This window comes from Lagopus muta, chromosome 18, assembly GCF_023343835.1.
Source record: "Lagopus muta isolate bLagMut1 chromosome 18, bLagMut1 primary, whole genome shotgun sequence".
Taxonomy (NCBI): Eukaryota; Metazoa; Chordata; class Aves; order Galliformes; family Phasianidae; genus Lagopus; species Lagopus muta.
The window spans coordinates 4527597-4547883 of NC_064450.1; the positions used below are offsets into that span (position 1 = coordinate 4527597).

Genomic DNA, 20287 nt, shown 5'->3' on the forward strand with positions numbered 1-20287 from the left:
TCAGGTCTGAGCCCTGCCTGAAGGGCCCACACTTCCCCAGTGCTGATCCCAGTCTCACCTGACACTCCTGGCACTGGAACCTCTTCCAAGAGGCCCCAGCACCCAGTCTCCATCCCCCCAACAGTCTTTGTAGAGCCTGCACCACACTGAAAGCCAAAGGCTGCTGTGGTTGGAGGTCAGAGCTCTCGTGAGTGACCGGGTGTAGATGCAGCAGGGAGCAGAGGAACAGGTGATCCTACCTTAAAATTGATTTGGGGTTTGGATCTCCCTGCTCTCTGCAAATCCTACACTTGGCTCTTTGGCTGAGCCCATAGGAATCAGCATCGTTTCAACAGTTCTGATGTTTGAGGGGGGAAAAGGAGAAGATTTGACACAAACCCAACACGCGGTCCGTCCCCAGGCCCGCCATACTGCAGGAGACTGCAAATACAGCGTGAAGGGAGCTCTGCTAGGTGACACGGAAGGTGAGGAAGGAGCCACCAGCTTTCTGCCCACCTCCCCCCTGCTCTGCCTCCCCCCAGGGCTGAGCTCTGCAGCGCACCGAGGAGCAGCCAGGCCCGGCCTCACTGAGACGAGTCACCTCGCTGAGCTCTGCCTCCAGCATGCTGACTGTGTTGGTCCCCTGGGCCACGTGCACCTTGTTGGCTGCCTTCTTGTGCAAGAGGCAGACGAAGATCTTCTTGAAGCCTTTGCGGAAGTGCTTGGAGACCAGGGCGTAGACGATGGGGTTGACACAGGAGTTGGCATAGGAGACGAGGTGGGAGAGGATGCGCAGGACGTACGTCGCGTGGTTGAGGGGAAAATACCCGAACCAAACGCAGAGGATGAGCAGGTGGTGGGGCAGCCAGCAGAGGCAGAACAGGACGGCCACGATGATGATCATCCTGGTGACTTTCCTCTTGGCTTTCTTGGACTCCGACATCTCTTGGAGAGGATCCACAGACCTCCACAGGTAGCGAATGGTCCGCGTGTAAGTGAGGCTGAGGATCAGCACCGGGATGATGTAGCTGAAGATGAAGGTGCAGAGATCCATGACCTTACGTTGGGAGATGGCCCAGACCGGGTGGCAGACGGTCAGGTTGGCCAGCTGGAACTGTTGGTAGTAGCTGAGGTAAGGGCTCGAGAAAATGAAGGAGAGTGCCCAGATGAAGCAGATGGCCACCAGTGCGTTCCTGGGCGTCCGCAGCTCCCGTGAGTGGAGGGGATATCGGATGGCCAAGTACCTGCGTGGGAAAGGAGGGGGGCGCAGCTGCAGCTCTGGGCAAGGCATGGAGATGAGGCTGGGAAAAGAGCTGAAGGGATGGACTTGAGCTTCCCAAGGCTATCGGCGATTCCCTGGTGTTTGCAGGGATTTCTGCAGCACAGCGGGCTGAGGAACGTCCTCGTCTCCATCCCTGTGCTGTCACCCAATCTGTTCCTGGGGGCAGGCAGGGATGGCCCCCTCCTGTCTCAGGATCCCCAGGACACATCCAGTGCTTTCTGAGGGAACTGCCCCGGGTCTCACACTGAGCAGAGCCAGATCTTCTCTGGCTGCTGTGAGATTGGAACTGGGAGCGCTTGCAGTGCCAGGAGCTGAGATAGACCAGGGTGAGGCAATAGGCTGCTTTTAAGCAGAGAGCTTTTACACTGCCTTCCCTGCACCCCCTGCTGAGCAGGCTGGGACAGTCACCACAGTGAGAAACACCACAGGGACAGAAATTGGCTATCCCTTCCTGAAAGGGGAAGATGGAAAAAGCAGTGTCCAAGCTGAAACAGCCCTAAGTTTTCCCTTCCTCGAGGGCTGTGAGCTGTTTAGTGGACAAAGAGCCCCAGCAAGAGCCAGTGTTGCACAGGGACAGAGCTTTGCTTCACTGTTTCACCATCCCCTTTTCCACTGCTGCAGCCTTAGGACAAACCCTGATCCTTCACCTTTGGGGTCTGAAAGCACCAGGAGCTTCCAATCCCACCCTCCTCCATCCTGCAGCAGGTTCCCAGCCCTCAGCATTCACATCCCCTTGCACCCACAAGCAGGGAAATGCTCCTTGGGCCCCCAACAAGTGCTCACTGCCTTCTCCTGCCTGCGTGGGCTTTGGCAGAGGGGATGCTGCAGTGCTCAAGATCCCCCATCCCCTTTCCTACCTGTCAAGGGAGACGGTGGCCAAGGTGAAGCTGCTGGCGTACATGGTGAGGTAGATGAAGAAGTGGACAGCTTTGCACAGGAAGGACCCAAACACCCATCCCTCCAGGGTGTAGATAGTGGCTTGGAAGGGGACGCAGAAGAGGATGAAGCAGAGGTCAGCCACCCCCAGGTTGAGGATGAAGAGGTTGGTGGTGTTCTTCACCTGCCCGTTGCGCAGCAGCACCGCCAGCACCAGGCAGTTGCCCACGGTGCCCACGAGGAAGATGAGGAGGTATGCCAGGGGGATGAGCACCGACTCGGGATGCCAGCTCTCATCCGAACCTGCTGCCGACCCGTTCATGGCCAGGGGTGCGTGGAGAAGGGAGAGCGCAAAGAGCACTGCAGAGTGGTGCACCAGGATGCCCAAAGGGGGGCACGCAGAGCACGAGGGGTGCCAAGGAGCCAGCAATCCTAGGAGGGTGCAGGTGGGACGAGAGAGCTTCGCCTCCGTCTTGCTCGGGAGCCAGCAGCCAGTCTGTGCTGCTCCGTGCTCTCCCTCCCCCCCGAGAAGGAGGAGGAGGAGGAGGAGGAGGGCGGCTCCGGGGCGGTGGCAGCTCCAGCCCAGCCCCTCGCAGGCTGCTCCGTGGGGACAAACACTGAAATCTGCACCCCCAGCAGGAAGGCCCCCCAGCCCTGCCTGCTGCCCCAGACAGCACTGGGCAGCTGGATGTGGTGGGACAGCAAAAGCTCCTGAATGCTGGGATCTGGGGGAGATGGGGCTGCGCATCCCAAAGGGAGAGCCCCCAGTGCTCAGGTGGTTTTTGCAGCACAAGAGCTGGTTATTGAGAGCTGGGGCTGCAGGGGTTTAGGAATGGGAGTTCTCTCAGATTGCAAATGGGTAAATTGCCCAGCATGCAGCCAGGTCCCTGCACCAGAACACTGCAGAGATGAGTAAAGGTTTCTATGAGAATCCATTTTTCCTCCCTAGGGTGGGGGTGTAAGGTTAATACACTGCAGTAAGAACAAATCTTTTTAATGTCTCTTCTTTTTCCTGCCTGCAAAAATTGCCTGCTTTGTTCCTTCCCAGTCTTCACAAGTGGAAGTCTCAGTTTGCTCAGTGCAATCAGCTCTCCAAGAACACTTCACCTTCCCACAGGCTGCCTCCCTTTGTTCCTGTGGAGGGAAACATTAAATGCATCAATTACTCCAACAATTAACCCACTCTGCAGCTTCTCCATCAGCTTGATGGATGCCCCAGTCCACCCCTGCTGGCAGTGCTGGTACACCAGGGGATGCTCACAGCCCTGAGGCACTGGTGCAAGGACACATAACAGCTTCTTCCCAAACTTTGGTGTAACTTGCAGCCTGCAGGCTCGTATACAAACATCATTATCAAGATCCCACACAGAAATTGCAAAACAAATTCTTCCTCTCGCTCGAGACGTGGATGCATTACTTGGGCAGAAATTGGCTGACTTGGGGGTCGGGCAAAAAGATTTGCAGCAAAAAGCTGCAGCAGCACGAGAATGTGGCTTTGTTTTTCCCCTTTCAGTTTTCCTATCCAGAAGAGGAAATGAGAGATTTGAAATCGGTAAGCAGAGACCACAGCTCAGTCCCGGGGAGGGGCAATGAGCAAAAAAAGCTCGTTGTATCGCAGCAGCAGGCTGAGCCCACGGCATGGGAAGGAGAGGCTCCCTGGGCAGATGGGAATGGAAGAAGTCCCAGAATGGCAGTGAGAGGCCAGGACAGCATTGCCCCAGGGGGCTGCTCCCAAAAACAGGCATCTGTTGGGCTGCGGTAGGCATGGCCTGCTTACCCAGGGCTATGGCTGAGCACACAGCCCATGCCCTGCCCTGGGCGCTCTGCTTAGCGAGGTGCCCTTCCAGGCCTTATTGCAGCTCTGCCTCCTGTGCCCAACCTGCTTCTGAGCCTACACCCTCAGACCCAGCTCGGCTGAGCAGTTCTTCTTTAGAATCTCAACACTCAAACCCCAAAACCACACTAAGGAGAGGTCAGCGTCAGCCTGCCCGGCAGGGCACAGCACCCGTTTTGCTGGGGGCCCGCGTTAAAGCGAGCAGCAGCGGGCGGACGGGGGCCGGCACAGGAGGGCGCAGGGCACAAGGCGCTCCGCGTGCGCTGGATGAGCGCAGGGACCGACCGCCGCGCCCGGGGCTGCCGCGGTCCTCCGCGATCCCATCAGCCCCCGCAGCGGTGGCCGCTCTGGCCGTGGCGTCTGCGCGCGGCTCTACTGCCCCGGCCCACAATGCACAGCGGCGAGCACGGCCCGCGTGCAAGATGGCGGCAGAGCGGCAGGGCGGCCGCGGCGGGGCGGAGGAGAACAAGGAGAACGAGCGGCCGGCGGCGACGCGGAGCGATGGCCTCAGTGACAGCCTGGGGTTGGAGAGTATCCTTCGGAACGGCGGGGGGAGGCGGGGGATGCGGCGGGATGCGGGAGGCTCGGCCCTGCGGGGCGGTGTGGACGTGGCGGGGTCGGGCCTGGCCGCTTCCCTCAGCGCCGAGCGGGGAGCATCGGGGCCTTTCCTCACGGGGAGAAGGGGCCGGGAGGGGTGAGGGGAGCGGGGCTGCGTGGCCTGGGCTGAGTTCTTCAGTCTGGATTTGAATTTGGCCCTTTGAATGGTGGCTTTGTTCTGTTCGCAGCTCTTTCCCAGGTACACGTCAGCTTTCGGAGCAGAGCTGAGCGCCAGGCTGCGTGCTGTGGTCGCAGTGTTAATGCTTGAAGGGGGCAGCAGTGGATAAACGTAACGGGTGTGCCGGCAGCTCTGCTGGATTTGAGTTTCTGAAGTGTGATGTGGCATGGAAAGCGGCTTTGTGTGTGTGTGTGTGAAACCTGTCCAGCTGCACAGCTGTGGTCGGGCTGAGTTTTTCCTTCTGGGTGATCCACGTGAAACGAGGCTGCGGGTTTCAGGTCAGCATATGGCAGATGTTAGGACGTGTGTGACTGCAGAGCAGGAGGCAGAGCCGGAGGCAGAGCCAGCCACTGCTGTGGTGGGATCATAGGGTGGTTTGGGGTGGAAGGGATCTCAAAGATCATCCATTTTCAGCTGTTCTGCTGTGGGCAGGGCAGCCAACCCCTGGAGCAGATCAAGATGCTGAGGGCCCTGTCCGGCCTGGCTGTGAGCACCTGCAAGGATGGGGCATCCATAGCTTCTCTGGTACTGTCAGGGAGAAAACCTAAGACAGCAAATGTGAATTAAATAGAGGATATGGCTTCAGGAAGTAATGGCACAGGCTAAGAAAACAGTTTGAAAAAAATCTTTTTAGAATCCTGGAATGGTTTGGGTTGGAAGGAACCTTTAAGATCATGTAGTTCCAACCCCCTGCTGTAGGCAGGGACAATTCCCACTAGACCAGGTTGCTCACAGCCCCATCTAGCCTGGTATTGAGTGCTTCCAGGAAGGGGGCATTCACAGCCTTGCTGGGCAGCCTGTTCCAGTGTCTCACCACCACGACAGTAAAGAATTTCTTCCTAATATCTAGTGGTAAATCTTAAGCAGGCAGCAGGAGTGAGGAATGTGTGCCCTCCTATTTGTTGCAGTCTAACTCTTTTACTAATGCAGGCTTTCAGTGCTAAAGCTGTGGAGACTTTTTGATAGGCAGCAGTGATTCTGCTCAGCCCTCTATAATACATGTCTCCTTTTCCTGAGAGATGGGATGTTTAAGGGCAGGAAGGCTGCCCTGCTCCAGTTGTGTGAACTGTCACAGATAAGATGGGAGCTGCTGAGGTGTAGGTAGGGCAGGCAGTCACACTGGCCCAGATGCTTAATCTTTTTAGCTGGGAACAAAGTATGGCAGCAGCAGGATCTTGTGGTCCTCTGTACACAGAGATGCTTGCAGTATGTGTTAGTCCTGCCTGTCACGATAGACAAAAAGCTCCAGGTAAGCAGTGGAGATGGTTCTTTCAGTCACTTCTTACAACTGTGGGTTTGTGTCTTTGAAGAGCTTTTGGGTGCTCTCCACCAGCTTCCATTGAGGTCATATTTGCTTAATGGAGCTTACAGAGTTTCCTGCATTCTTTGGGGATAGAATGTAGAACTGATAGCACGCTGTACTGTCAGCCTGCCTTAACGCAAGTCCCAGTCCTTCAGATTGTGAAGGAGTCCCAGCAGCAGCACGGCTTACGACATGGGGACTTCCAGAGGTACAGGTGAGTGAGCAGCGTGGATGTCTTGGAGTTGCTGTCTGTCTCACAGCTGCTGTGACTTGGTTTGCTCTATTGGCACAATAACATTGAAAATATAAACCTGCTGTAGCAGTCAGCAAAATCAGTGTGCCAGGTAAATATCTCTTGTCAAGTTGCTTTGTGTCTTTTTCCTAATGAAGCCTAATTCTTATGACTGTTCCACTGAGCAGTATAAATACTGCTTCTTGTTTTGGAGTTCCTTTTTAAGAGCTTGCTGACACCTCACTGTGCTCTAACACACAATGAGCGAGCATAAAGAAGTTAGACAACAGGGAGAGCATTATTCTGATTTTTCAAGACCAAGACTTGTTGCATGTCCTGCCATTCTTATCCTGTTTATTAACCACTGCTTTACAGGTCATTTCTTAAACACCTCTCACCTTATGAAGTTCTGAGTTGTTCAGACAATGCCTGGCTCAGCCTTTGGTGGCGACTTTCCTTTTCTGATTGGAAACATCAGCAGACATCTGCACAACTGTGGCCACACTGACCTCTTCTTTCCCTTAGGGGTTATTGCTCCCGGCGGCTGAGGCGGCTCCGAAAAACTCTCAACTTCAAGATGGGGAACAGGCACAAGTTCACTGGGAAGAAAGTGACAGAAGAGATTCTCTCAGACAACAGGTATGGCTGCTGGCTGGAATCCTGTGTTAGGGAGTGGTTGCTTTCTTCCTGAGCATTTGTTTTCATGTGGGCGTCGTGGAAAATGGTTCTGTGCACCATATGTAGATGTATTTCTATGAAGACATTTGTGCTGTTGATATTAATAAAAGATGAATGTTCTGGCTGCTGTGCAGGGGAGGGGAACTGCTCGTGTGCTGCTTTTATCTTGTGAATAAATGGGGAAGGAGCAGCAATAGTCAGTCCTTTTTTTTCTTTTTTTTATACCTCCCAGTCACTGAAATGGCTTCTTTTCATAGTCAGTAAAGATTACCTGGGTATTAAAGAGGAAATGCTTATGAAAACATGCAGCTAGGGAAGGTGTATGAATGCTGATAATTCAAGTGCTGCAGCCAGCAAGAACGTGACAGGAGATCCAGCCCATTCCCTTTGAACAAAAGCTTGCTGTTTTTATGTAGGCTTCCAACACCTGGCAGAGAGCTTGTTTGGTGTGTGGGCACAGCCAGGGGCTTGGGCTCATTTCCCAGCTTTTAGAAACACTTGCAACATGTGCTGTTGTCTTTTCTTGGTGTTGTTAGGTCAGACACGTTGCAGCCTTAGCTGTGGGGCTCACAGATGTGTTTACCCATTTTGAGCCTGTTTGAAAAGCAACCTGAGATCACAGATTGCTTCTTCTTAGCAGTGTTTGTGCTGCTACAGAATTGTATCAAAATCTCTTCTTCACAGAGTCGCAGGATGAAGGGACCTCAAGGATCACGAAGCTCCAACCCCCCACCAATGCAGGGCCACCAACCTCCCCATTTCATAGCAGCCCAGGGCCCCATCCAACCTGGCCTTGAGCACCTCCAGGGATGGGGCATTCCTTGTTTAACTAATTACACTTCTGTAATGAGAAATACAGAAGAAGAGATAAGGATAATACAAGTTTATGTCCTCATAAAGTGCAGAAACAAAAATGTATGCCTTTTATTAGCCAAGCTAAAGCTCTGTTGGCCAAATCACGGGTCACTTGGCAAAGAGCTGTCAGCGATGTGGCAGTACTTGCTTAAACATCATCATTTTCTCATTAAATCTTCCTCTCTCTGCAGGTATTTGCTGTTGATTTTGATGGATGCAGAGAGAGCGTGGAGTTACGCCATGCAGCTCAAACAGGAGGCCAACACGGAGCCTCGCAAACGCTTCCACCTGCTGTCCCGCCTGCGCAAGGCTGTGAAGCATGCTGAGGAGCTGGAGAGGCTGTGTGAGAGTAACAGAGTGGATGCCAAAACAAAGCTGGAAGCTCAGGTATTCACTGATGCTTTGGTCTTGTTTTACAGCTCAAGCCAAAGAGGGAACTTCTGGATTTTAGGTGAAGAGGTTGTCCTCACCTGGCAGTAGGTGATCAGGATGGGCTGTTTCTGGAATCGGGTGATGTCTCCATGCTTGGATTCACTGGTTCTTGCAGCTGCTAGGATTGCAGAAGTAACAGTGACACCAGCCAGGCTGAGGACTTTAAAGTTGTTTATGTGTGTCAAGTGGTTGTCTTTACTTTAGAAAGCAACAATAAAAAGAATTGGTAGGGAATAAGTTCATAGAACCATGTCATAGAATGGCCTGGGTTGAAAAGGACCACACTGCTCATCCTATTCCAACCTCCTGCTATGTGCAGGGTCACCAACCTGCAGACCAGGCTGCCCAGAGCCACATCCAGCCTGGCTGATACATCACAGCCCCATAAATATACTTACCTGTTTTCTGCTACTTTAATGTCCCAGGGTAGACACCAGGAATATAAACTTTGTGGCTTCAGTTGCTGGAACACAGAAAGCAGCTGTGTTGTGAGCCTGGACTCTGAGTAAGGGTTGCAGTGGTACTCAGCTAAATGGTTGTTTTGTGGTTTGCTGTTGAAAAAGATGTCTTGTGACATCTGTGGGCCGTGTTGGTTATATAACAAGCAGGAAACATGTTTTCTTCCATCTCCTTAGAAATGTCAGTTTAACAAAACAACAAAAAACCCTTCCTTAGGCATTTACATGTAATTTAAATCAGTTTGTTTCTGTGGGAAGATCAGACAACAAGGGTAAGGGATGATCACTTACTCTAGATGTCACAGCAGCCTTTATGCTAAGACCAGGCTGTCGTGGGAAGATCAGCTCGCTTACCCTTGTGTTGTCTGCAGGCATACATGGCTTACCTCACAGGGATGCTTCGTTTTGAGCACCAGGAGTGGAAAGCAGCAATGGAGGCTTTCAACAAGTGCAAGTGAGTCCCTCACTTTTAGTAAACAGCATGGGGGTAAGCATGGGGTTGAAGGCTGCACGTGCAGTAGCTGCGAGCTGATCAGGTAACTGCATTCAACCAGGAGGTGCCACTGAAGAGTAGCAGTCTCCAGATCATGGACATCCCACTGTGGTGTTAACGTGTGTTTTTCTGCTAGGACCATCTATGAGAAGCTGGCCAATGCTTTCACAGAAGAACAAGCTGTGCTGTACAACCAGCGTGTGGAGGAGATCTCTCCCAACATTCGTTACTGTGCCTATAATATTGGTAAGGGAAGTGGCTGCTTCACCTCCAGGCACCAATGAGCTTGCTCATGGGAAGGGAACATTGGCTTCTAAATACTGCTCTAAGTGACATAGGAGCAAGCCTAGATATACATACAGTTTTCCAGGTTGTTTTTTTTCTTTAAGACAAAATATTAATTCTCAGTAGTTTGCATATGAAGTCAGAATAAAAATAAACTTGTATCCTTCTTGCCCACAAATCCCCAGTTCTCCAGTATAAGGTGTGTTGGTTATCCATTAAAATAACTTCTGAATTCGGATGAAATACATCCTGATGTGTTAAATCTTACAGGTGACCAGTCGGCTATGAATGAGCTGATGCAGATGAGGCTGAGGTCTGGTGGCACTGAAGGCCTTCTTGCTGAAAAACTGGAGGTAACTTCTTGAATATTGGAACCCAAGCATGCCAACATCACTTCTTTGAGCATAAATATTGCTGCAGCACACCACTAAGAGCCAGTGCATATCAGGAGAGCACGAGTAAGCTCATCTGTGGGAAGCCACACTCCTGGGGAGGTGGGGGGAGAAGCCTTCAGATTTCAATGTAATCCATTCTGGATTCTTTAAGTTTGGATTCGTTATGTTTGGATTCGTTATGTTTGGACTCATCATCTCGGTCCATTCTCCACAGGCACTGATTACCCAAACTCGAGCAAAGCAGGCAGCCACAATGAGTGAAGTGGAGTGGAGAGGAAGAACTGTTCCTGTGAAGATAGACAAAGTGAGGATCTTCTTGCTGGGCCTGGCAGACAATGAGGCTGCCATTGTCCAGGTAAGTCAGGAACCATCTCCAGTGTCTGTTCTAATTGTCCTCTTCACTTCACCATGCCTGGGCTGTAACCTTTTCTCAAACTTGTGGTCAAAAGGCTAAAATTAAAAGTGGAGAAGTATGATGCTCAGCTGCTCCAACTGAAGACAAGCAGAAGGAAACGTTCTGTAAAGATCACCTCTTTCCAGCAACAAAAAGCCCTTCTGCCAGATGAAGTAGCTGCTCTGAAGTTTAGAGCACTCTCTTGTTGCCTTAAGCAAATCTTCCAGAGCAGGAAGATGATTGGTAAATGGCAGGAGGCAAATTCATCTCCAATGTAACTCTTCCAGAAGCACACACTATGCACGCTGTTAATACTGCAGCCAAGAGTTTTCTGTGGTGTCCAGATGGTCTGTTGTGCAGACAGCATCTTGGAGGAGGCACTGCAGAGGTCTTTAGCAGATGATGGGCTTTGTGGAGCACCAAAAAACTGCACATCAACAGGAGAAAAATGAGGATAAATACTAATTTAAATGATAAAATCTCACAAAAGCATATGGCAGGACAGGGGCAGGAGATAGTAGTAAGGAGGCAGTCTGATAGGACAGGTAGGGTAGGGCTGGGTAGGAAACATTAGTGTTCACTAGTTTTGCCAGGCTCTGGTGGTGCTGTTGCAGTTTTAGTAGGTATACACTGGTATGGCCAGCAGGTGGAAGTGCAGCTTAGAGTTCCTGCTCCCTGCTTTAATTCCCATCCTGTGAGAGCAGCAGATGGATGGTGTCAGTGAAGCTGCCCTCTTTGTTCCATAAGGCAGTGGCAGAGCAGCAACCTGAAATCTCCAGTCTTGCTTTGTGGTCCTTGGAACCTCTGTAAACAGGAATTGTGTCATCACAACTAGCAGTGGTGAGAGCTGAACACAGATCAGTATTTACATTACCAGAGGGCTGCAGCTGGGCTGTTCTGCAGTCAGAGGGTCAGCTGTGATGGACAGTCCAGCTTCACCTCCATGAGCTGTCACTGCTGGGATCTTTGGCACCTTTCAGCTCAGAGGAGCAGCAGAAACTCGTGTATCAACAGCATTCCTCAGAACTCATTGAGAAACAAACACACGTGGATGTGCTTTGAGGAAAGGTGGAGATTCTCAGCCTTCAGTGTCTTGTTGGCAAGTGGAGAAACAACTCCAAGCTTAAAATTGTTTCTGCCACCCTTTTTGTAGACCTGAATGCGTGACTTCAAGAGCCACATTGGTTCTCCCTAGGCAGGTGCACTTGTTTCTCAGTTTTACTCTCTGCTATCTTGCAAATCAGAGCACGAACGTATTTCCATGCACAACCTGCTTCACCTTAGGAATTTCTGCTTAGAAACCAAAGCCTTTGTTCCACTGCATGGCCCAGCCCTCTCCTGTTTGTGCTTGACTGATGATCTCTGTCTGTTTTCATTTTTGTGCGTGCTGTGAGATGGCTGCATTCTGCTGGGTGAGGCTGAGAATGCTGCCAGACTTGTCTCTGGTTATTCTCAGTCCATCCCACCTCAAAAGTTCCTGCAGCAAACACACACACACACACACACACCACCCCAAAACCCCAAGAACCCCCCCACCTTCCTTTTAGGTCAGGATAGGTGAGGCTTTGTGAGGCAAATAACAAAAAAATAACATTCCTTCCTAGGTTTGCAAACCTTACCAGAGGAGAGGCTTTCAATGGTAAAGCTCAGCAGTTTTTCACAGGAACTTAAGCTCTGAAAAGAGGAGGCTGTGCAGCTTTTCTGAAAGTAATACAAGCAAAAATGTCTTCAGGCTGTTGGTTTTTTGTTTTCTTTTTGGCCAATCTCAAGTTCACTGCGTTAAATTTTGCTCTTCCCAGGTTAATCATTCCTACAATTGGTGAGGTTGGGATTTGTTTCTGGGCAGTTTCATTTTACCAAATCAGTCAGAGTGGTTTTGGGCACGTTGTTTAATTGGCTGTGCCAGTCCATTTGGCAAAAATCAGGCTTCACCTTGGTTTTTTTGTGTGGTAGTGGTAGTTTATTATTGCTTTCTTCGAAGGTGTTTCCAAATCTTGTTTTGGGGGGCAGGAGGCCAAAAACTTCTGCATGTTTTGATCAGATTTGTGGTGACAGCAGAAAACGCCTAACAGCTCATTCACAGCTACTGAAATACAGGCCTGCTTCAAAAAAAACCAAATGCTTCAAACAAACTAATTATTGCCACTGAGCATCACTCAAGAGGGAGTGTAGAAAAGATAGTCATCTAGGAGTTTGTAGCACGAGAGAAAAGCTAAATCAGCATAACAAGAGCAATCTGCATTGGTGCTTTGCCAGGTCGGTAAGGCTCAGCTCTTCTGGTTGTTGGGCCTTTCCTCCAGCACAGCCCAACCTCTGCCCTTCTCAGAGCTGCTGTGGGCTGCTGGGATGGCAGCAGCTGCAGGGTGAGGTGAGCAGAGCTGCCTGTGCTGGGCCTGCAGTGCTGTGGAGCTGTGACCAGCTGCCCTACAGCTTCTGTTCAATCCCTGGCACTTGGTCCCCTGAAGTGCATCAGAACTGCAGGTTGGGTTCTGCCTGCCCTGGGTGTCGATGCCGTAGTTTGGGAGAAACTTGCTTTCATCCCCTCTGTTAACGCTTGTACTGTGGGATGCGAAAGAGAGAAATGTGTGACAAATGTCTTCATTCTGCTCTCCTCTCAGGCAGAAAATGAGGAGACCAGGGAACGTTTGTTTGAGTCTTTGCTCAGTGAGTGCAGAGACGCCATTCAGGCGGTGCGGGAAGACCTGAAACCAGACCAGGTGAGCACCAAACATCAGCAGTCCTACATTTAACTCTGCTAATATAGCTTCTAAATGTAGTTCTGCTCTGGGACTGATTCATTATTGTCTAGCTTGCTTAACAGCAAGAATCTTTATTTTGACTTTCTTTACTAAAAATTTCCATGGTAGTTTATCACCTCTGATTGTATTCAGGGTCGGTAAGAGTGAGTGACAGTGCAGAGTTGATTCAGCTCTGTGATTCACCTGACCCTCGAGTTGTTTCTGGTGTTTTCTTTCACCAGCAACCTGTGTAAGTATTGTCACACAGCATTTTGTCCCTGATTTCCACAGAAGCAACGGGAGCACTCTCTGGAAGGTGATTCTGGGAAGGTGTCCAACATACAGTACTTACACAGGTAATGGGCAAACACTGCTGCCAGCGTGAAGAAATCAAACTCGTGTCAGTGTTTTATTTCTGTTTGTTTTGTTCTATGAGTTTTTTTTTGTCTCAGACCTCTCAGGTCTCACAGGATGACTGTGCAGATAAGATCTGATTCATGTGGCTTTGGAAGGATTTTACTTAAGGTTGACTTTTCAGATGGTTCTGCTCCTACTGGTATCAGCCCGGATGGGGGGAGGAGAACAGAGCAGAACAGAGCCATGTCCCAGCAGTGCTAATGAGATCTCTTTGCAGTTATCTGACTTACATCAAGCTGTCCACCGCCATCAAGCGCAATGAGAGCATGGCAAAGTCCCTGCAGAAGGCACTGCTGCAGCAGCAGCGCTCAGAAGAGGATGGCAAACGCACCCCACGGCCTCAGGACCTGATCCGCCTTTATGATATCATTCTACAGGTGGGTGCAGAACAGCCTGCCTCCACTTTGTCCTCCCTGCACTTTGTCCTCCCTCCCATTTATCCTCCCATGCAGTTTTCCTGTAGCTTTTCTGACTGTTTCGTACAGCTGCCGTAGTTTCTGCTGGCTGGAGAAGGCAGCAGCTCAAAAAGCCCTGTGCTTGTTCTTCATAAGCAGTTTCTCCATTTCTCACATATGTTTTCAATTAACTGTGGGAGCCCGTGGCTCAGGAGGTTCTGAATGGGAAAGGAGGCTTAGGAAAGAATTACTTCATGTGGAATCTTAGGAGTCTTTGTCCTAATTCCTGTTTGTGTCAGGAAATCTGTCCTGAGGGCAAACATGTACAAGTTTCAGTCAGTGTCCTTTGTAAGATTAGCATACTGATAATTAGAAAACTGGAAACTATGTTCATGGGAGTGCAGTGCTGAGTATTAAAAGGGCCAGCTTTCCAGATTCCAGAGGAAAACAACGCCTGAATTTGTTACTCTGTTTTGCACAGAACCTCGTGGAACTGACACAGCTTCCTGGCCTGGAAGAGGACAAGAATTTCCAAAAAGAGATTGGATTGAAGACGCTTGTGTACAAAGCTTACAGGTGACTGAGAAACAGCCAGGTGCCCTCCAGCAGGCATTACACGTTCAGAGGCTGTTATCCCAAGGCTTTATGCACATTACAGGACTCTGATGCAGTTTCCTCTGCCCTTTTGTGAAATGAAGAGTGGTTGCTAAGGGGAAGCTGGCCAGACGTGCTTAATGGGCTCTGTTATCAGGGATTTGAGCTGTAAAAGGTATGGATAACAAACACGGTCACATCAGGGACACTCTTTACTGTTGCAGGTGTTTCTTCATTGCACAGTCCTATGTACTGGTCAAGAAGTGGAGTGAAGCTCTGGTTTTATATGAAAGAGTGCTGAAATACGCTGGTGAAGTTCAGTCAGGAGCTGGAGCTTTTACAAACAGCTTGAAGGTAGGAACCCAGTGCTGCGTGCAGAGTGGAGCTGAAGTTAATGAGAAAGCCTTGGCCCAGTATTTATTGTCAATTAGGCACCAGGCCATTAAAATTCAGGGCTGATCTTCAAGTGGCAAAATTAATAATCTGAGTATGACTTTGTGACCTGCTGTTCTTTGTAGTGATGTGGAGCTGTTTTGACAGGCCGTGTGCTTTGGAGGAGGTGGCCTTGCTGTAAGAGCTCCCTAGCACTTTTCCATGCTTTCTGTCATGCTGTATTTGTAGCTTCTTAAGGGCTGTCCTGCAGTTTGTCCTCTTCTGGAAAGGCTTATTAGCTCTAGCACTTAATTTTTCAGTCCCTTGTCAGATTTTACTTTTGCCCTCACTCTGGCACGTCTCAGCCTTGCACTTCATTTTTTTTCATGCCCTAGGAGCTGCCTGACGTGCAGGATCTGATCACTCAAGTCAATGCAGAAAAATACTCCTTGCAAGCAGCAGCTATATTGGGTGAGTTCTAGAATTATACCAGAGTTATAACTTGTCTTGAATAATGCTCCTGCAGCTGTTCAATTTCTTTTAGTTCATTTCTGAAGTTCAAGTGTCTTTCCACATAAACTCTGACTTATGGAGGCTCCTGAAAATGGTTTCTTGCCAGTTGTAGCTTTTCAGTCTGCTTGTAGTGCAGCTAGGCAACCATTGACTGGACGCTTGGCATCTTGCTCCCTGCCTGGAGTTGCAAATGTGCTTCCTCAGGACATGCATCTGTTTTGGTAACCTGCTCAGAATACTTTGCTTAGTGTTTAATTTTCCTCCTGCAAACAAATTGGGTTCAGTACGTAGCACTTCCTTGACAGCAGCACCAGCTCTCATTGACCTTACCTTATATTTGCCTATCTGGGAATGTGAGTGTGGACCAGGTTAGGGGAGCTTGAGGGGGGTGGATGAACTCTGTGACTTCTTGAGCTGCTGGTTTTGCAGGGCCTGCTGCTGGATAAAGATAAGTGACAAACTGCCTTGTCTTTTATTGCCTCTTATTGGTGCTGTCTTTCATCAGCTCTTGCTTAACTCAAATTGGTGCTTCTTTCAGGAGCTCCTACAGCCGTGACATGGAGCAGCTCTCCATCACTGGAGTGCTGTGGTGGCTGTTACTCAATCTGCGTGGTTCTCTTTGTCTAGAAAGCAAGCTGCCTCTACCACAGATGTTGTTTTGTACATCCCAGAAAGCAAGGACACAGCTCAGCCTAGGGAACAGCTGAAGATCTGCTCTGTTATCCTTAGCACCTTTTCTTTAATTTTGCAGATGCAAATGATAATCATGAGACTGAGTCTCCGTCTCAGGTCAAGGATGGCAAGGTAGGAGCTAAGAGTTCTGTCAAATTAAAGAAGTGCTCTTTAATGAATATTGCTTTAAACCTGTTACCTGAGTGTCTCTTGAAATCAAGAAATGTCAGGTTAATTGGAGCTCTGTCAGGACTGCAGTGGGTGAGAGGTTTTCGTCGTCTTGTTTTCCTTCTGTGAGTGCCGAAGGTGGCTGAAGGGTGGAGTTCCTCAGCTTGGAACAGCTTGCAGCTTCCTACGTGCCACTTTGTATTGTTGTTTGGTTAGTTTTCTCCTTGTGTTTGAGGAGGTTATCTAGAGCAAGGCTTTGGGAGGGGATCAAAGCATTCCCAAGGGCCCAAGCTGTCACACGTGGGATTTTCAGCTTTGGTCAGTGCTGCTGATTTCTCTGTGCCTGGTGGGCTTGTGGGCTGTGTTTAACTTGCCTTTTTGTGTTGCTCTCTTTCAGCCACTCTCAGAACGGTTTGAGACCTTCTGTCTGGATCCTTCTCTGGTCAGCAAGCAAGTCAGCCTCGTGCACTTCCCTCCGGGCTTCCAGCCCATCCCATGCAAGCCCTTGTTCTTTGACCTGGCCCTTAATCATGTTGCTTTCCCACCTCTGGAGGACAAGGTGGAGCAGAAGGCCAAGAGTGGCCTCACGGGATACATAAAGGGCATCTTTGGATTCAAAAGTTAACCAGGACCCCTCTGAGGAACAGAGGTTTTAATCTGTGTTGAAGGAGAAGCTCCAAGAGGTTCTAGGACATAAACATCTGCACCTGAAACCAACAGAGGGGGAGGCTTTGCCATCTTCTTCCCTGTGTTCTGTGTGTATGTCTGTGCACTCACACTCTCTCCTGGTGTATTAAAGACAAGCAATCTGTTCAGACACTTAAGTACACTATAAATAGCTGAAAATAATTTGGAGCACAGGCACATGGCGTTCTGCTCGGAGGAGTTGGAGTGTGCTTTGTGGCTGTGCTGGGGGTCGGTACACGTTCACTTACAAGGCACAGGCATAACTTGATTCTCCCCCTGCACTGTTATTTGGCATGGATTTTGTTCCAGAAGTTTGGGTATGATGGGGAAATGAGGTGACACTGAAACAGTGAGCTGAGGCTGCCTACACAGCGTGTGGAAACAGCCAGGGGGGGCTCCTTGCCTTTCAGCCCCCAGCCCCTGCTAAGGATCATGTATAGTTATGTAAAGAGGAATTTCTTTATTGTTTAACATTCAGCAATCACAAACCAGAGCCTCTTTCCTTATCAGTAAGGATGGTAACCATTGTAGCAAATGCTAATGGTTACCCCTGTTGTGTTGGCGTGTAACTGGAGTTTGTGCTTGGGGCTGATAGGGTTGTTCTTTGTTGATCCACGCTCTGTTAGGTGACTAAATGCAGCATCAAACCCATTGCTGCAAGGCTTTCCTTGGGAAGCTGCAGCTTCGTGGGTGTCTGTAGGGATAGCTGCTTCATCTTCACGGGAAGCTGGGGCTCTGGGTGTTCATTCTATCTCTGATCTAAACCTTGTCTGTTGCTTTTTCCTCATCCTTTGCTGGTAGATGAGCCCGACAGCAGAACTAAGCGACTGCTGGGTTCTTGAGTGATGGCTCTTGGTTCTCCTGAAGCAGCTGGGTGCTGTGGTGATGGGCACTTCCAGAATGCCAGTAACTCCATAATCACATTCATTGAAGAGGGATGGGGAGGGGGGGAGGGAAAAAAAAAAGCACATGGGCAGAACTGGTCCTAAATAAAGTGTTTGGAAGCTCTCATCAGCCAAGTTTGGGTTCTCAGTGTTTGCAGCTGGGAGTGGAGCACTGCATTGTTCTGCCTGCCGTGTCCCCGTGTTTGGGCACTGCAATTAATAGGGGTGGGAGCAGAAGAATGGCTTTAAATGATTTGACTGTTGTGGGAATGATGAATGAGGGGAATTAATTCCCATCATTTCAAGCTGAATGTTCTCTGCTTTGTTCCGAGCTGACAGGTGGGTTCTCAGAGTACAGAGCAGCTTTCAAGAGGAGGAGGGGGAGCCTCTTGTTCTGTGTGCAGTTCTTTCAGTGGAGATTTTTGGTGTTCTGGCAAGTTCCATTAGCCCACATACAGCAGGGGGTTTCACAGCAGAGGGGAGTTGTGGAAATGAAGCACTGAGGGCTGTTTATTCACCAGGTGATGATTTCTAGAACAGCCTTGGATGGCAGCTTCCCATGAAGCCAGTTTCCCTTTGCACGAGGAGAGGTCCTGCAGTAACTGAGCTGTCAGCTGGTTGATGGCTTCGTGGTGCTTTAATCTGAGCTCTCTTCTGCTTTTCTGCCATCAGTTTGAGAGCCGTCATCCTGTTTGATTTGTGAGCCAGGCTCCTTTCTGCCCTCCTGCCACAGGTCTGTGGTGCCTGGATTGATTCCAGTGAAACTGGTATTGCCACCACTCTAATTTGTCACTGTTACAGAAAGCCAGGAGCAACATAAAGCATCGTGCAGAAGATAACTGATGCGTTGGATGCAGATAAGGAACCTGCAAACAATAAAGTCCTTTTCCTGACCTCTGAGGCGTGCAGTTGGTTGAGCTCTGAGCATTCAGAGGACGGAGGCTTTGGAGGCAGCCTGACACCAAAGCCTGGAATGGCAAAAATAAGATGCAGGCAGCAGGAGTTGTGAGGGAGCAGCACAGGCAGGTCTGAAATGTTTGTACAGAACTCAGAACTGCTGTGTGATCAGTTGTGCCACTGGAGCACGGAGCAGAGTGCGGGTTGGTGATGGTAGAAACCGGCTTCCTTATTGCTCAGCTCCTCAGTCTGGCTGCTGTTGGCTGGGAAGGGCGTTCTCTCCTCCCATGCCATGCAGTCCTTGGCAGTGGCCTCGAGCAGGAAGCAAAGGGTTGTGATGGCCTTCAGTCAGTTGTGCAGTGTGGTGCCTTTGGTCTCACAGTGCTGTTTTAATTACGGGCCGAGCAGCTCGTGCCTGCTATGGCTGCATCCATCAGAAGATGGGATCCATCGCTGCTGAGGGCTGCCGTGAGCAGGTGGTGCCTTCAGCCACGTTCATTCCAGGGCCCAGTGACAGCGGGTTGGTGTTGAGGAGCTGATGGATGGATGTCAGTAGGGGAAATGATGAACGTCAAGCAAAGCAGGCGGCTGGAAGAACCAGGGGAGAGGTAACGTGGGATGGGAATGGTCTGACCTGAGAGCTCCTAGACAACACAATCTTCCTTGTTTTTAAAGGCGGTGTTTTAGAGCTGTTACTACAACAAACCACAGCACTTTGCAATGCTTCAGAGTGGAAACATTCCAGGTGAGTGGAACTGTGGCTGTCGCCCTCTGAGCACACAACCAGCTCAACCAGCAGCTCAGATGGAGGGCTGGGAAATCCCCATTCTCTGACAGCAGGAGTGATTCTGCCCACCCCATGGCTCAGGGTGTGATTTGAGATGTATGGGTTGTTCCAAAGCACGTAGGAAAAGGTGGAGGTGGGTTGGCTTGTGGAAGAAGCAGAGAGGGAGGTTTGATGAGAGCAGGGAAGGATGCGAGGCCGGTGCCCCCAGATTCTAACAGGAAACTCCAAGAGGAAGTATGGAACACGATAAGAGGAGTGCTGAGCCTGGGGCTGTGCTACTGGCTGTGGCTGCAGCCTCTGCCTTCTCCCTGTCCCTGCTCTGACCCAAAGTGCTGAGCAGCTCCTGGCTGTGTGGGTCACTGCTGCAGTCCCTCTTCTCCTGGGCTTTGTGCCTGGGTCTGGCACAGCAAAGGTTGGTGCTCTGGGGGTTCGCCCTTAAGGTGAGGTCAGCTCAGCGTGCTGCTTGATGGCTGGGAGCGGCTCGGAGCTTTGTAAGCCAGCACAGTCGCTGCTGCTGTGGGAGTCCCATCACTGCAGGAGCCTTGGTGGGCACCTGGAGCCGCAGAGCTTGCAGCACAAACCAGGCAGCGCCGTTCCTTGGGTCTGGTTTGCTCTGGGCATCCGTGCTGCTGCTCCCCATCCACGCATGGAGCTGCAGCTCTTTGCCCAGGGCCCCCACGCAAGAAACACAATTAGTGGCTCCATGCCATGGTCAGCACAGGGAGCCCGAATGGCTGAGGAGCAGCATCAAAGCCTCTGAACCACCTTTTCTTCTTCTTCTTTTTTTTTTCCATAGGGAGAGCTTCTAATTTTCTCAGCACATCCAATTAATGGGGGCAGGCAGTGCCTGGCTGCTCAGGGTGAGTGCTGAGGGATGGATGTGCCGTATTCA

At 50.4% G+C, this 20287-nt stretch overlaps 2 protein-coding genes across 2 annotated transcripts; one reads left to right on the forward strand and one right to left on the reverse strand.

Moving 5' to 3' along the window:
• GALR2 (galanin receptor 2) lies at positions 1 to 2679 on the reverse strand. The gene is made up of 2 exons (XM_048964882.1): positions 2119 to 2679; positions 1 to 1223 (listed from the first exon to the last, which is right to left on the reverse strand). Exons 1-2 carry the CDS (start codon positions 2457 to 2459, stop codon positions 449 to 451), a joined length of 1116 nt encoding a protein of 371 aa, XP_048820839.1. The 5' UTR covers positions 2460 to 2679; the 3' UTR covers positions 1 to 448.
• A 1667-nt stretch (positions 2680 to 4346) lies between these two features.
• SRP68 (signal recognition particle 68) lies at positions 4347 to 18604 on the forward strand. Its single transcript, XM_048964842.1, has 16 exons — positions 4347 to 4502; positions 6197 to 6263; positions 6807 to 6920; positions 8006 to 8201; positions 9076 to 9158; positions 9334 to 9443; positions 9753 to 9835; positions 10092 to 10232; positions 12890 to 12988; positions 13301 to 13365; positions 13644 to 13803; positions 14303 to 14397; positions 14640 to 14769; positions 15183 to 15258; positions 16052 to 16104; positions 16538 to 18604. Exons 1-16 carry the CDS (start codon positions 4394 to 4396, stop codon positions 16763 to 16765), a joined length of 1809 nt encoding a protein of 602 aa, XP_048820799.1. The 5' UTR covers positions 4347 to 4393; the 3' UTR covers positions 16766 to 18604.
• The last annotated feature ends 1683 nt before the right edge of the window (positions 18605 to 20287 follow it).

Bases quoted from the DNA above. Each gene is read 5' to 3' on its own strand.
- GALR2 (XM_048964882.1), bottom strand. From the start codon at position 2,459: ATGAACGGGTCGGCAGCAGGTTCGGATGAGAGCTGGCATCCCGAGTCG. The intron at 1,224-2,118 runs GTAGGAAAGGGG...TTTCCCACGCAG, and splicing joins GCCACCGTCTCCCTTGACAG to GTACTTGGCCATCCGATATC.
- SRP68 (XM_048964842.1), top strand. From the start codon at position 4,394: ATGGCGGCAGAGCGGCAGGGCGGCCGCGGCGGGGCGGAGGAGAACAAG. The intron at 8,202-9,075 runs GTATTCACTGAT...TGTTGTCTGCAG, and splicing joins AAACAAAGCTGGAAGCTCAG to GCATACATGGCTTACCTCAC. The intron at 13,804-14,302 runs GTGGGTGCAGAA...TGTTTTGCACAG, and splicing joins TTTATGATATCATTCTACAG to AACCTCGTGGAACTGACACA.